At 45.9% G+C, this 15221-nt stretch overlaps 1 protein-coding gene across 1 annotated transcript in view; it reads right to left on the bottom strand.

The window, feature by feature from the left end:
- ETV5 (ETS variant transcription factor 5) overlaps positions 1 to 11811 on the bottom strand; it is a 56184-nt gene extending 44373 nt beyond the window's left edge. Inside the window, exons 1-5 of the mRNA XM_082392980.1 lie at positions 11512 to 11811; positions 8275 to 8393; positions 8052 to 8139; positions 7872 to 7919; positions 7728 to 7778 (exon numbers count right to left, since the gene is read on the bottom strand). Coding sequence (XP_082249106.1) covers positions 7728 to 7778; positions 7872 to 7919; positions 8052 to 8139; positions 8275 to 8319 — 232 coding nt within the window. The 5' untranslated portion in view covers positions 8320 to 8393; positions 11512 to 11811. The remainder of the gene's footprint in view (positions 1 to 7727; positions 7779 to 7871; positions 7920 to 8051; positions 8140 to 8274; positions 8394 to 11511) is intronic.
- Between the last annotated feature and the right edge of the window lie 3410 nt (positions 11812 to 15221).

Below are 15221 nucleotides of genomic sequence, written 5' to 3'. Positions count from 1 at the left end.
GGAACTAAGAAGAGCTCTTAATTTAAAACCCTGAGGAAATGGCACCGGATCATTACTATTAAGTTTTGTTTTTTTAAAGGATTGTCCTTTTTATGCTTATCATACAGCCCTGGTCTAGCCCACATGGCCCTTTGAGGTGGGGGAGGAGGGGGGGGGTATGTCTGCGAGCTGTTAGCCAAGAGGTTGGAAGATGTTTAGGGTGGGCGATCCTGAGTCAAGTGTACCCCTAGAACCTGGCCTAGTTTGGGGGTGAGAAAGCCACTCTGGTGTTGGGGTTCCTCAGAGGCTGGGTTCTTTCTGGTACTTCCTGGGATGTTAATTGAAAAGAAAAGGCATTTGATGAGTACCCCATGGGAGGGTTGCTGCCATAGTGAGGCTCCCCCATAGCTGAGGCCCAGTCTGGGAAGGGTCATTTTAAAATGACAGGTATCTGACCACAGTGGGAAATTAACCGGGAGAGAGAAGGCCAAGGAGTCGAGAAATTACAGCTAGGTCCCTCCCATGTTAAAATGTTAAGTAGAAGTGCTATAGCAGAAAAACACCCGTTCTTCAGGCCTGGAGTAAAGACTGGAGAAGAAGAGCAGGCAGGACTCTTCAGTGGGGAGATAAAGCCACAGCCCCACGGGAACCAAGAGATAAAAGGGTAATATCCTCAGATCAAGTCTCAACACCTCTCTCTCCAGGGAAGCTAAACCACCCTCTCTTATTATCACTCCCTTTAGACAGCTACAGTCTAAAATGGGAGACAAAGAAAGGGGGGGCGGGCCCATGGGTCAGTAGCAGCCCTTCCCTAAGCCCAGGCCCCCAGCTTGGCAGTTGGAGGGTTAAAGTCAGCACTTAAAAGAAAACTCAAACCCCATTAAGCCCAGGCTTGGAGAACAGGGAGCAGCAGGGAAGCCAAAGGAAACTAATTTTGGAGGTTCTCCAAACTGCCAATCACCAGCATATTTCTAACAGTCCCAGTGTTGTTTGAGTTGGTTGTTTTTCGACAGCCTGCACAATGGGGTCTGGTTATTCATTGAAAAAGTCTGCAAGGGAGCCCCGCCCTCCATTCACAACCAATTTGGAATGCTCCATTCAGGCCGGGGGGGGGGGGTACTCAGCCGCTCAGCTCGCTGGGGCCGACGGAGCAGAGCCCAGCTGTCGCCGCAGGCACGCTTGCTCGCCCGGCGCGCTGTGTTTATGTAAGAAATTCAGACCCTGCAGGCGTGCTCTGCACTCTCCCTGATTCAGATGGTCAAGACGCTGGCTGAAATCCGCAAGGGTGTGCAAGTCAGCTCCAAGTGAGGTCGGCAAGTGCCCTCTGGCAAAAGAAATCTGTCTTGTGCGGCCCACTTCAGACTCTGACTGTAGCTACCAGCTGAGAGAAACAGACTTCAGCGGTATTTCTCCTGCCCTCAGGGACGAACTGGTTTGCATTAGAGGACAGCTCCCTATGGAAGCCAGCCTTTCCAGACTCCTTGCTTTTCCATTCATTGCCAATAGCTGTATCGGGAGCCACCTGGCTTCCTCCCCAAGCGAGTGGGTCTCTGGAGACACCCACTACTAGATTCTGGCTGCAGAGGGGGAGGGGTCGAGCTACCTATTATGAACAGTTTCACAGTTCCTTTTCCTGGCTTTGCATCCGGCCTGAAAAGTTTATAATACCCCCCGGGCATGCTCATGAGACATCAAAAGAGAAGGGCAGGAGATCTGGGGGTGGGGGTGGGAGTGAAATCTACTCCAAGGACAACGCAAAGTACAGGGCTAAAAACTGGTTGGGTTTCTATTCTTCTCAAACCTTCAATAATCACCCTAAGGGTGATCTTATGAAGCCAGTGTGACAACTAGACTTTATTTCAAGGCAGAATGTACTACTTTAGGAAAATTTATCTCCAGGAGATAAATTTTAGCACATGGGTTTTTCTTCTTTTTCAAAACCTATTGGACTATTTTCAAATGTCTTATGTGGACCTCTTCTCACTGCCTGCCCCCATTCCCACAGCCAGTGAACTCAGATAGTGACACCGGAAGCATTTCTCTGCATCTTTCTAACTACAGACTCTCCATTCAACACCTTGAGTGCTCTGCAGATCAGTCTCAAACTCCTGGCCTTTTAATAGCTAGATCTTATCCTGCTCCCTGGAATCTTCACCCTTGGCTGCAACTTTCCTCTAGATGTTTCTTTCTGTTAGGCAGGGGAGCCTCCTTCATGAGGAGGCTCTTCTCAACTTTAACATCTGAGTTGCTAACATCTGTCATTTACCTGCCAAGCCCAAAGGTGTACTTACCTTGTGATTACACACACACACACACACACACCCCTGTGCGGGCATCCACCCACAGACACACTCGGGGCTTAGTGTCTTGTCTCTCCTTTATTTTAAGCTGAGCCACTTAGAGGGATGGGACAATGATAGAAACTGACGACCAAAGCCTCTGTTAAATGAGCTTGATGAGTTCACAAAATGAATTTTTAAAAAAGAAACCTAATCCGGTACTGGCATCAACATGCCTGGCACTTGTCCAAGAGCTGGGAGCTGCAACATGACAAGACTCTGAGCTCCTTGGATTCCAAGTGGAGAAGCACTGTGTGCCAGGGCACAGATGGGGCCCAAGCTGCCTCAAGGGCAGCCATGTGCCCGAGAGGGAGCTGTCAGCCTCTGAGCCCGGATGTGCTTTACCACCATGAAAACCGCAGAAACACGTGGAGGGAACAGTCTCTGGGTAGAGAATTACACACCCCACCCTACCCCACCAGCGGTAATATTTTTTTCTAGGATTGAAATTAAAACAATGATACTACTAGATGGTTGAAATGGCAGATAGTACAAATCCCCAGCTTTATCAGTCTACCCATGTCTTAATCTTATAAAGCCGAAGAATGCTGAAAAACAGGGGATAGACTGTAATTTCTTGATTGATGCCAGGATTTTGTTACCTCTGGAATCTACAAAAGTGATCTGCCCGGCAGACGTAGATGTAATTCCCCATTCCAAGTCTTTTGCGCCAAACACAAATGTTTGGAAAGGATACTGGGTTTTATTAGAGGACTGAGAGCAGAGAGACATAGAAGAGGAAGAGAAAAAAAATCTATTGTTTTTAATAAGCCTAACTGAATTAAAGTCAGATGAAAAGAGATTTCGTGTAAACATATGGCTCTGTTTGATAAATGGGAACACTAGGTCTTGGGTCCTTAGGAGTTCCAGCATCTTAGGGATCTTGGAGGCTATCAAAACAGGAAGGATTTCAAATCATTTAGTCCCTTCTCAGTGGTAAGGTGGTGAGTGGGCTAGCTAACAAAGACTTTGAAAGGTTTGTAAAACTTGGAGTCAAATAACCTCCAGTTTTCATCCTCTTGCTTTAGCACGCTTGTTTCTTCTCCCTACCTTCAGAGCTACCAGCTCTGGATAAGGATAAAATGATAGGCTTGACTCCCTCAAGCCTCTTATTTTTAAAGTGCCTACTGTTTTCTCTCTTACCTTTTATAACAAAAAGACTTTAGGATGCTCCTTTCATACAGAAATGGCCCAAGGACACAGAGCAAGTAAATGTACAGTTTTGCTACATCATGTCTGGGGCCAAAATGATGTGCCCTCTGCCAAAGGAAGGCACTCCCTCTACCATATCAACCTCCTATGCAGTAAAGAAACAAACAAAAAAACCAGATGAATAATATCATATAGAAACAGGATTAAGATCAATGTATTTTAAGCTCAAGGGCTGCCATAACAGTTAATCCTATTTCCCCAGTCATCTATTGCAATGTATTTATGAAATGTCGATTTTTATCAGTTAATTAGCCAGTCCTTAGGAAATTACCCTTACTTCCTCCAGTCGGTCCATTCTTTTTGAAGCACAGCTCTAAAAAGAACACTTCCAGGGGAAAATAAGGTCATTCAGATTTTAAAACAATTCTTCCAATTATATTTGGTACAGAGACCATCTTTTAAAATAAGATTTTACCACACCTTCTCCCCAGCATAAAATATTTTAGTTATTCAAAATGCCGACAGGTAAAACAGTCACAATATCACAATTCAAACAAGTGAGTGAGATTTTTAAAAATCAGAACTGAAAGCTGCATTAAAAAAAAAACCCATTTATATATGCTAAAATCTAGTAATTACCCTAAGGTGCCCAAACAGTCAGCTCAGAAAAATGAATGTCGACTACCCGCCCCTACCCCACATCTAAGCACTTTGAGTTCCATTCTTATCCATGGTTTTGATTTGCAGCTAATTCTGTGAAAATGTGTAGTAAAAATGTGTGGTACACATCTATCTACTGACCCAGATTCCGTGGTTTCGTAGCTCTGTGTGTTAAGGCACATGTAGCTACACACACATTTATAATATACAGGATATATACTCATAGTTTTATCTGTATACACACTAATGTCTTCTAGGAAACATGTGTGTTCCATAATTTTTCTGCTTTATAATTTCTCTTTCTTCCAAATCCTACATGAAAAAACTCAAAGCACCAAGATACTGAAATGGTTTCTTGGGATTGTAGAATGAAGAGACCTGTGGGTTAGACTGGGCAGCCAGTGCTCTCCCAGGCCTTCTTGAGGGCCAGCTCCAGGTATCTGAAATAATGAGGGAGAGCCCTGAGCAGCCCTGACCGTGACAGTGCTCCCTGGCTCTGCAGCTTTGTGAGAGCTTCTTCAAGGATATGATTTTATACATTTTCCCCCCTCATTTCACTTAACCCCTCCCAGTTGCCCCCAATCACCAGTCAGTCTCCCCAGCTATCTGGACCTTGTCATAAGTAAAAGGAAAGGGTTAGGCAAGACCCTTTAGTAAAATGAAAGGGTTAGGCAAGACCATCTCTTACAAGGGACCTCTAGCTCAAACAATCTGGGATCTTCAGGATTATTTATCAGGATCAAGGGACGATGGATGGCATTGGCAGAACGCCTATGTCTATAGGTTAAACTTTCTATTCCCTTGAATGTAACCTTTAGGAGTTTCCAGGTGGGGGATACTTTACTAATGTCTGAATTTGTGATGTAAGGGGAAATCTATACAACTAGAAGTAGGCTGGGCATTTCTATAAGACTTATAAGAACAGTGGTTTCATTTATTTAAATCACACTTATAGATGGATGTCTATGGGTAGGAACCCAAATCTAGAAAATTTACAAAATATAATCTCTTTAGAAATTGAGGTTACAGTGTTTATCAAAAACAGGTAAGCCATAACCTTCAAACCTGACGTTCTAAAATAAAACGTTACCCACATTACTTGGTATTTCTTTTTCTCTCTCACACACACACAAAAACTCTCACACATACAAGATGGAAAATTAATCAAATCGTCAGTAACAGGAAAGGTAGACTACTACTCGTGGCAGGCCACAGAAGAATATTTGCAGAAACAAATGTTTCTGCTACCCTAGGGAAGAGGTTTGCTTTACCTAGCAAGTGTGAGTTTGGTTTATAGTTCATTGGTCGGGTGATTCAAATCAATTCATAAGATTTCATTAAATTTAAATGAGCTTCCCCCCCTCCCCTGGAACAATCATGGGTTCTTCCAGAAGGTGACTGGAGTGGAAGCTGATCCTCAGCAGGAGGTTGTGAGATGCACTCACAGAGAGTCTGCCCAGCCCTGGGCTCTGCCAGCTCCCATGAGTCTACACTGCCTGTCTCAACTGCAGTCAAAGCAGTTACACATGTAACAGCAAGGATAAATGGCTCAAGGATACACCTCCCCACATTTGTGTTCCTGCCTAACCTCTGTTTGAATCGATCCTTCTTGAAGCTCCATCTCCAGAAATAAGAGTCAGAGAGGGGGAAAGAATTATTAAGAGACTTTTTGAGGCTACTCAACCATCTGCTTTATCCTTAAAAGACAGAAAAGCTCAACCTTAAGAAGTTAAAGCAAAAAGCAAACAAAGTAAGAAACACATCACACTTGGTAAGCAGAAACATCTCCCAAAGCAGCTCCATTTTAGGTATGGCACTTTAATTAAAGAAGTTAGCACATTCTATTTGCTGAGCAGGAATTATTTCTAAGGAGCCAAAACACATTTATTGATTCCTTCACTTTAGCTTCTTCCTGCAGATAAATATCTCTCCAAATATAAATCTTGTTTGCTGACATCTTTCTCTAAAGAACATACCTTTGATTCAGCACATGAAATCAACCTGAATGCAGTCATCTCACCTTCCTTTTAACTCTTTTGGGTTACAGAGAAACAAAAGTGTCATAAAAGCATTACCTCTGCCAAGAAAGCCACCTCCCAAACAGACTGCAGTTTATGCTGCTCTGAGCAAGAACCGGAAAGGCTGGGCAAAATTGTCAACACGGAACGAAGTAGGATTACAAATCCTGTCTTTTATCTTGCAAACACACACACACACACACACACACACACACACACACACACACACACACACACACACACACACACACACACTTTAGGTTATCTTTATTTAGCCTTTTAGTGGCAAGCTTCCCAATCACTTGAAAGCAATCAGAGGGCAATAATTAACACGCATTTACTCTCCTATAGAAAACATTCACAGCAAGCTGTGACAAAGCTAAGGTAACCATGCATCTGTGGGTTACAGTTTGTTCCCTTTCAAAGTTTCCCAGCACTGCACCTTGAATACGAGGCCTATCATTAAAGAATGTTCAGCTGGTACCTCTGGTCTTCAATTTATTGATTTAGAACACCCAACTTTTACTTAGACCCAAAGATATGCTCTCTCCCAGTGGCATTTTTACACACACACACACACACACACACAAGATAAAACAAAGCTGGGAAGAATGTGTTGGTGCAAAATGAGAAATCGAATCCTTGCCTGGCTCAGGTGCTTGCTATTATAAACTATGACTAAGACACGAATTTCTCTATGATGCAACTCTCAAGAGAGGCAGCATTTTTCTCCAGGCCTCTCTTAAACCTGCTCATTCGCCAGTAACTAATGCTCTCTAGAGCTGCCCTGTGCTGCTCAAATTTCATCAGCCAGCTTTGTCCTTGATAGCTCTTCCTGGACCATAAAATCTCCCAGACCTGTTGAGGACAGCCCCAAAAGATCAGCGTAATGTGAACCGCGCCTGTGCCAGCACAGAGAGCCATCTTTTGAGCTCCCACTGCATTTGTTATCTCAGTGATATGAGCACTTAAAGACCATTTTAAGAAAGTTTTTACTCTTCTCTGAATGATAAAGTCCTGACAACTACATGAAAAATAAGTGTAAATCAGGTCACTCTGTGACCACTTTTTGTCAACTTTGAACTAGTAACAAAACTGACAACATGTTTGGTGAAGCGACAATTAACTGGAATCTTCCATTAACTATTTTCTGCACCTTTAAAAGAAAAAAAAGTCAGGCTCATGATTTGCATCAAGGATTTAATTTATAAAACAAACCCTAAAAAACCACTGTAAAAGGAAGACTGATTTATGGATGCTTGGTCCAACAACTTATATATTTCAATTAATTTATCATTTGGATCTTGAAGCCTTGCAAAATTCTTAGGCAAAAAGACATTTTAAGATAAAATCATGTTCAGTAAATCTCACCTGCAATACAATAAAAGCACTTTAGAAGTAATTTCAATAAGGAATGAAACAAATTCGGAGGGGGGGTTAACTTTGAATTATTAAAAGAAACAAAACACATTCCACTGTCCAAATATGCTGGCTACAACTGGAAAGAGTATTCTAGACTTGGATGATCCAAGACCAAACAATTTCAGAACACATGTGCCACCACCAGAAAGGTACTTACAGTTATCAGACTGAAAATCTGGGACAAACTGTTCGTCATCAGGAACTTGTGCTGGAAAAGAGATTTTTATTTTAGACCTTTAAGTTTTATTAAAAAGCACAGTAAAATGTTTTATGTGGAAAATAGAACAGCCAAGAAACTTGCCTTCAGCTAACCAAGCCTCTTGAAGTTGACTGAGATCCTGAAACAACTCTGGAATTGAAAACAGAAGACACCAGAATGAGGAGAATTCTTCTGCTAGGGAGAAGAGGGAAGAGCTGGCTGCGTGCAGCTTTCGCGGGGAGCCATGTGAACGAGCCACAACAGAGGGGAAAGCTTCACTACCTTCAGAATCATGAGCCAGATCTGTGTCCAAAAACTTCCTCTTTCTGTCAATCACAGGCCGCCCTCTACTCTCCTCTGACCGAGATTTCTGAAAGAGGCCAACAGACAGTGAAGACTCAAGTGTAATAAAGGGGTCCAAAGGGGGTTGTGCCATAAACCAATAAGGAGAAGACTCATGTTCGAAGAGGGAAGACAAAACAAACCAAAAGCCACATAAACTTACCCCTGGGACCATAAAAGGGACTTGTTGATCATAAAAACCATCCATGGTGCTTCCAATGTCTCTAATGTCACTTTGGAAGGTCTCAGCATTGAGTAATTTCTGGGGGGAAAGGGGTCCTCCTGTAATACGAATTTGGGAGATTTTAACCGAGAGGGGGGAAGAAAGAGAAATGAAGTAATTTTATATTGCTTGTCCTTTTAGGGCCTGTGCAAAATCACTACCTTTCTCTGAGGTAATTAAAGCCCACTTCAAGGTGTAAGCTTTACAGACTAACGCTGGGCTTGATTAAGGGCATCAAAGATTCATGGTGTACTTAGTGCCAAATCCATTCAGCTAGTCAGTCTTTTAATCTTTTTCTCTCTCTTTTATTTAGTCATTAAAATTATAGGTTTACTACTACCTGTCTCCTACCAAAAAAAAAAGGCCTTATTTTCATTAAAAAGGGCGATTTCAAGATTCTCTCCATAAGAATATTCCCCAGGGCGTTTGTAGTGTTAGGGTTTTTTTTTTTTTTTAGACATAATTTAATTTTTGACAGTACAGTGACAGGAAGGAGAAAAACTGGGTTTAAGCATTCCAAATTATTTGCAATTAAGAATCTGACATACATACTGTTTCTAAAAGTATTTTGTAGGTCAGTGGTAAAACACTAAAAATAGTTCCAGGAATACAACGATCAGTGGTATACTTATCTTCATACACAACTTTTTATTAAAACTTAAACCTTCTGTCCAAACAGCTGTAGTGTCTGTAATGTCACAGATATCTCCGTGGCAACTTACAGAGATGTCTGTGATATCTCCAACTTCTTAAAGAATAAAGTAGCTATGAAAAGTAACACATAAAGTTAACTAAATTCCACTGCACATATTTTAAATGCATCTCTACCACAGATCTTTAAAAAGCATTAAGAACAAAAGATCCATGGAAAGAAAAATGAGTTTATTATAGTGAAATTATTTTTTCTCAAACATGACCAAAAAATAAAATTAAACTTGTTTCAGCACTGTCAAGTGTTGGGGCTGGGAAGGGAGGTTGGGGGTCAGAATGGAGAGGAGGAACTTTTTCTAATTTGAGAGGTATAAACTAACAATTTTAGGAAAGTGCCATTTTCCCAAACACTGTTTTATTCTTCAAACAAAAACGCAGTTAAGTCAACAAAATGGGGGAAACATTAATTTCACTCATCCCAGCTCTAAGCAATGCGAAACACTTCAGGATAAATCTTTTCTTTAACTTGTATAAAATTTTTAGATAGGGAACTTTTTCTCAGTGGGCAATTCCATCCAATTTGTTTTTCACACTGTGTGAAACATATCCAATTTTTGTAAGTTAGCAGGATACGAGGAAACCCTTCACGGCCAGCCTCCTCTCAGCACTTTGGTCCAAGTAATAAGATATTTTCCAAGTCAAAGAGAAAGAGGGAGAGAAACAAAACTGCACACTTCATAACTTCCTAGAAAAACACTTCGGCTAGCCTGCCTGCGTGCCTTCCAAACAGCGCTAAAACGTTCAGAATAAAGCTTCTTTCCCAAATGTCACCAACCCGTAAACAAAATCTGAGGGGCATCAGCAGTGAGTTGAGGGGCAAGAAAATGAGTTCTCTGCAGCCTTCAAAAATCTGTCAGATTAAATAAATCGCGGCCTTAGAAATTCTGTAAATGTCTACTGGGAGAAGGGGACAACGGGTAGGAGATCGGAGGGAGAGAGATTTTCAGAGTCTCACGATGAAATACGTTGCAAAAATACTTCACCATGAAGAGCAAAAATACCTTTTAAAAAATTAAATGAAAGAAAGAAGCGAACCCAAAAGAGGGATCAAGGATCTTTAACGCAGCTCTCAAAGTTCAAGGGCTAGAAAAATCGTGTTCAAAGTGTAATTTTTTTTTAAAGCCTTAAGGGAAGGCTCGAGTTCATCCAGGAGTTTAAACCACTTCCTTTGTGCCCCCCCCCCTTCCCGGGGCCCCCAGGAAAAACTTTAACACAGCGCAGCGGCGCAATCGAGGCCCCACCCCCGCGGCGCGCAGCGGGCCCGGTTTTATGAATGAGAGAGAGCCGCGGCCGCCACATCAGGTAAAGGCTGTAACTGGATCCCTCTCACTGGGCCCCATTCACAAAACAAGACACACTTCCACCCAATTCCCAGCCTTCTCCATTCAAGAAAACTCCTTCAGATGCGCCCCCGCCCCCACTCCCAAAGCACGCCCAGCCTCCGACGCAGGCCCCTCACCCCAGCGTCCTAGGAAGAAAGCTCAATGCTTCATTCACAAAAAGGGAAAGAAAAAAAAGCCGCAGGGAGCGGCGAGCCAACGAAAGAAACCCGCTTCATTCATAAAGTCACCCACATTCATAAAAACGAGCTGCGGCGCCAGGCGCTACCAACCGCCTCCAATAGCCCCCCCCCAAAAAAACACCCTTCCAAACATCTCTCTTTGGCACCCCTCCTCAATCAGGACTTCGGCTCCCCCAGAGGTCCCCTCCCCTCTGAAAACGCGGTCAGATCCCAAATCCAGCGCGAGGCTCCAGCATCTCTCCATCCCCCGCCCTCCGCACCCATTTTTTTTCTTTTCCACCATCCCCAGGCCGCGGTTCTGATGCTCTCCTATTTCTCGAGAATCGCCATGCAGCCTGACGCCCTCAGTCTGCTGGGGGTGGGAGTGGGGGGATTGGGTGTCCGCTTTCCACAACCTGAAACTTGCAAGGCCTTCATAAGTTCCTGGCCGACCCCCAACCCCGGAGGCTGCACATGCCTATGTCACTTAACCCCTCCAGGTGCTGGGGTGGGGGTGCATCACTCTCAAACATTCCCCCTAAGCTGCTTCAGCCCCCTCCTCCCCGCTGCAAAGATCTGCCGAGTGCCTCTTCTCGCGAGCCTCCAAGTCCCCTCGGGGCTCTCAGGTCTCTAGAGACTGTAAAGCCCGCAACTCCCCGCCCCTCCATCTCCACCCGGGAGCCTCCGCACCTCGCGCTCCCGCTCGCCTCCCCCGCGACGTGCGGAAACCCGCTCTCCGCTAGCTCCGGAACCGTTAGCCGCCCCCGCCCGACGCATCCCAGGAACCGAACCGGACCCGGCCGCGGGAGGAGGGGGTGGTCAGCCTCGGGAGGGAAGGGGACCCAACCCCAATAGAAAGTGCACCCGGACTCTGAGGATTCTGAATCAGCCAGTGAACTCTCGCCGGCTGGGCCCTTCCTGGACACCCCCTCCTAAGCCCCCTTGTCTCCTCGACGCCCCCTCACCTGAGGCAGTGGCTCTCCTCCCCTTGCAGCGGCCCCGGGGCGCAGGCGCGCTCACGCACGCGCGCACCGGGCCTGGGCGCCTAGGCTAATGGCTGGGCCGAACCGCTCCGGGGACGCTGAACCGCTCCGCGAACCAGCCGCTGGACTCTGCGCCGCAGCTGCCAACCAGGCTGGAGCGCTGGCCCGGCCCCCAGCGGCCTGCCGCTCCGCCCTCTGCTATTGGCCCGCGGCTATAGCCCAGCAGCGTTCCCATTGGCCCGAGGCCGCTCCAGCAGCTGTCCATCACCTCTTGTTTACCCTGTCTGCGGGCAAATCCAGCCAAGCCGCCCCATCAACTCCGGCCCCCATTGGTCAACAGCGCGTCCCTCCCCCCATCTCAGGGGTCTGTTTTACATAATTTATGCACCGGGGGCCATTGGCCAATCAGCACAGGCTTGTTTATATAATGAATGTAAGGACGTTTTTCATTCATAAAAAACGCGACCTGAGGGGGGAAGCTTAGCTGAGTCAGTGAAGAACTTAAAGGGGCCGAGGGCCTCGAGGAGCCGCAGTTCCTTCCTTCCCTGCAGCTCTCCCAACTTTTTACCGAGGCTTGGATCTTTCCCCTTCCCCATTCACCCCTAACTTCTCTCCCCACCCCGCCCCCCAGCAACACCACTGCCAGGACTGGGCCGCTGGGCGCCAGTCATTTGCAGCTGCAGCACCAAGCGAAGTTATCATTTTAGAATTCGGGCTACAGGAATCCGTCATTCCACCCGGAGAGAAACTCGCTGACCGACCTGGGCGTTCGGCCCATAGAAACACAGAAAACGGAAACCGACCGCTCTAATCTTAGTTACCTTTAAGAGAGGCCTTAATTTCCTTTAACTATGTTTCCAGTGGGGGAAGAATTAGCACCATCTCCCTTTAAAATCTGATCTCTCAAACAGACTTTAGTTACTATTTTATACTGGCCGGCCAAGGCCCAACCAAATCCCGTTTTCTCCCCACGTCTAATTGCGGTTTATAACCGCCAGAGTGGGTTTTGGACCCGAGATGAGGGAGGGTCGGCGCTCAAAGAAATCTTCTCCGAGGACTGCACCAACCAGTCCGCAGACCTAGAAACAGAAACATAAAGCCCTCCGAAACGGGCTTGCAGAGTTAGATCGCCTGCCTCCCTCCCGGGGCTGCTGTTTTCCATTTAAGTGTTGAATGCAAGATGGTGTGTTTGCGAATTAGATCCCGTGCAGCTGGGAACGACGAGAAGCTACTCCGCTTGCCAAACGACCGGGCACTAACTGCAATTGCTGAGATTCTTAACAGGGTGTTCCAGGAAACAAATAAGCAGTCCTCTCCCCTCTCCGCCCCCTCTGCCCCCTCCTACAAGGCCGTGGGGCGGCTCTGTGCTCTCCCCCAGGATGCTGGGGCTTGTGAGGGAGCTCTTCTGTTCTCGTTCTGTTCGTGTGCCCTGCCGTTCACCCCCGTGTGCCGGCGGTGGGGAAGAAACACGCCAAGTATCAGGGGAGTGCGCCTAGAAAAGGGAGCCCCAGGCAACTCTGGGGTTGCCTCATACCACTACCATGGGGAATGCAGTGTGGCTTTCTGGAAAAAAAATTTTAAGTAAAAATTTGCCCACTTTCTTTTCTGCTTCTGCTTATGGGTTCTTGGTCTGTTTATAGCCAAGAAATGTTGGAATTCACCAAAGGAAACCGGGAGTTCGGAGGCCCAGTGCTGACCAGGCATGAGACTTTGCAAGAGGGTGGGGTGGGCATGAGCGGGTGGGTGGGAAAGCGCTCTGAACTCTTAACAAGCAGTTCCATGATATTTAATTTCCTAGGAGAGCAATTTGCTACCTACCCCAGCTCCAGTGGAGTTTTCCCTTAGTGCCTCTCCAGGTAGTGCCATTTCTGTTTGGCGGCTAGAGTACAGCCCTAGCCCAGCTGTGCTCCCGGTGTGTTGCTGAGGGCTGTCTCCCTGGCTAGACTCGGGGCCCAGATTAGCTCCCCAGTCCTCCTCCTCCCCAGCTTGTCTGCCCCCATCCTGCCCCACCTCATCCCATCTCATCCTGCTCTCTGATCTAGTTTCTCCAGAAGAGCTTTTGAATTCCTCTTCGCTTCAATCTGTCTTCAGGCCTCAGCCTGGTAGGCCTGCAGCCCATGGGGCCACATAAACCTTGGTGCATCATCACACTGGCTATAGAAACAGTGCAGGACACTTCACAGTGACTTCCTCCATGGGGTTGGACTTGAGGCCTGGAGTGTGACTTGGATGACCTTTGCCTCGAGCCAAGGCTCTCCATCCCACCTTGGGGAGAAAAGCTGATATTTCTGGATTAAGTAGTAATAAATAGCAGCTTAGTTGGGGGGAGGGGAGGAGTTGAGGGAGGGGTTTTTATGAGAAGATTGTCACAGACACGAGATCATGGAGGGATTTACATCAGAGTAAAGCTCTTGCCAATTAATTATTTAGTCATTCGGTAAACATTTATTTTGTACTCAATACTCGGCCAAACCCTGTGCTCAGCAAAAAAGTTACAGAGATGAGTAAGATCCAGTCTTTGTCTTGGAGGAGCCCACCATCTATTGTACCATTTCAACGGCTGAAGTTTACTTAATGTATAACCTGTTCATGCCATGTACAATTCTCTACAGATTATCTCATCTAGTCCTCATAAGAATAGAACTGAAGTGGTCTCTACTGTTAATATCTGCACTTTATAGACAAGAAACGGAGGCACAGAGAGATTAAGTAACTTGCCAATAGATGCACCGCTTGTAGGTTTCTGAACCTGGATAAGCACTAAGGCAGGCAGGCTCCAGAGCCCATAAGTGGCCCACTTAGCATGTGCCTTTGTTGCTCAGAAAACCACCAGGAAATATCATTTGAACCCCAAATGGTAGAGGGCAGAACTGGTTGAAGTCACAGGGAGGCAGATATTTAGCTCAGTATCGGGTTCGGAAGAACTTTGGAATGTTTGGAATGGCCCCAAAAGGAATACTGCTGCTGGTAATGAGTCTCCTATCACAAGAGGCATTTACACAGAAAGATTTAGTGCAGAGATACTACTGCACTGGGTGGTGTAGATGAACTCAGAGGATTGCTTCAGCTCTGAGAACATGACTCGTGTTGGACAGGGGTTTAGGCCCTGGGCCCAGGCACCTTGCCTCTGCTGTGAAATGTGAGGGTATAACTCATGATGAACTACCTTGCCAGACTGACGCCTGGGCCCAGAGTTTGTTCCTTACTGTTAAGTGTTTATGATGTTTTTTTTCCCACACCTCTTCTTTCTTTTCTTCTGCTTCTCCTTCTTAGTGACTTAACCTCCCCCGCTCCCGTCCCCATCCCACTCCCCGTCTTCTTGAATTATCTTTGCCTTTAAAAAGAGTTAAGGGTCGGTATTTAGAAGTTCTTTGTTTAGTACACCGAGTCCTTCCTCCTAAGAACATTACTTACATTGGAGGATTTGTCCAGCCTCTGTTCTGATGTACCATTCCCTCTCCTTCAGGAGAGAAACGGGACTGGAAAAGATAACAAAAAGAGAGACCAGCCCTCTGGAACATTCATCTAGTGTCAATCTAGCCTTTGTTCTCTGGCAACAGCAAAACTCAATCACAGTAGGATAACTAGCCCCTTGTTCTTCGATTTGCAGTGTGTTTTCAGAGGAATAACACAGAAGGATAGAAAAACAAGTCCCTTGCCCCCAGCCTGAAAGCTTCTGTTTCCCTTTAGAG

Source organism: Balaenoptera borealis, assembly GCF_965194805.1.
Source record: "Balaenoptera borealis genome assembly, chromosome: 5".
Classification (NCBI taxonomy): Eukaryota; Metazoa; Chordata; class Mammalia; order Artiodactyla; family Balaenopteridae; genus Balaenoptera; species Balaenoptera borealis.
The sequence above is the reverse complement of the archived record's forward strand: the minus strand, read 5'-3'. Positions and strand labels throughout refer to the sequence as shown.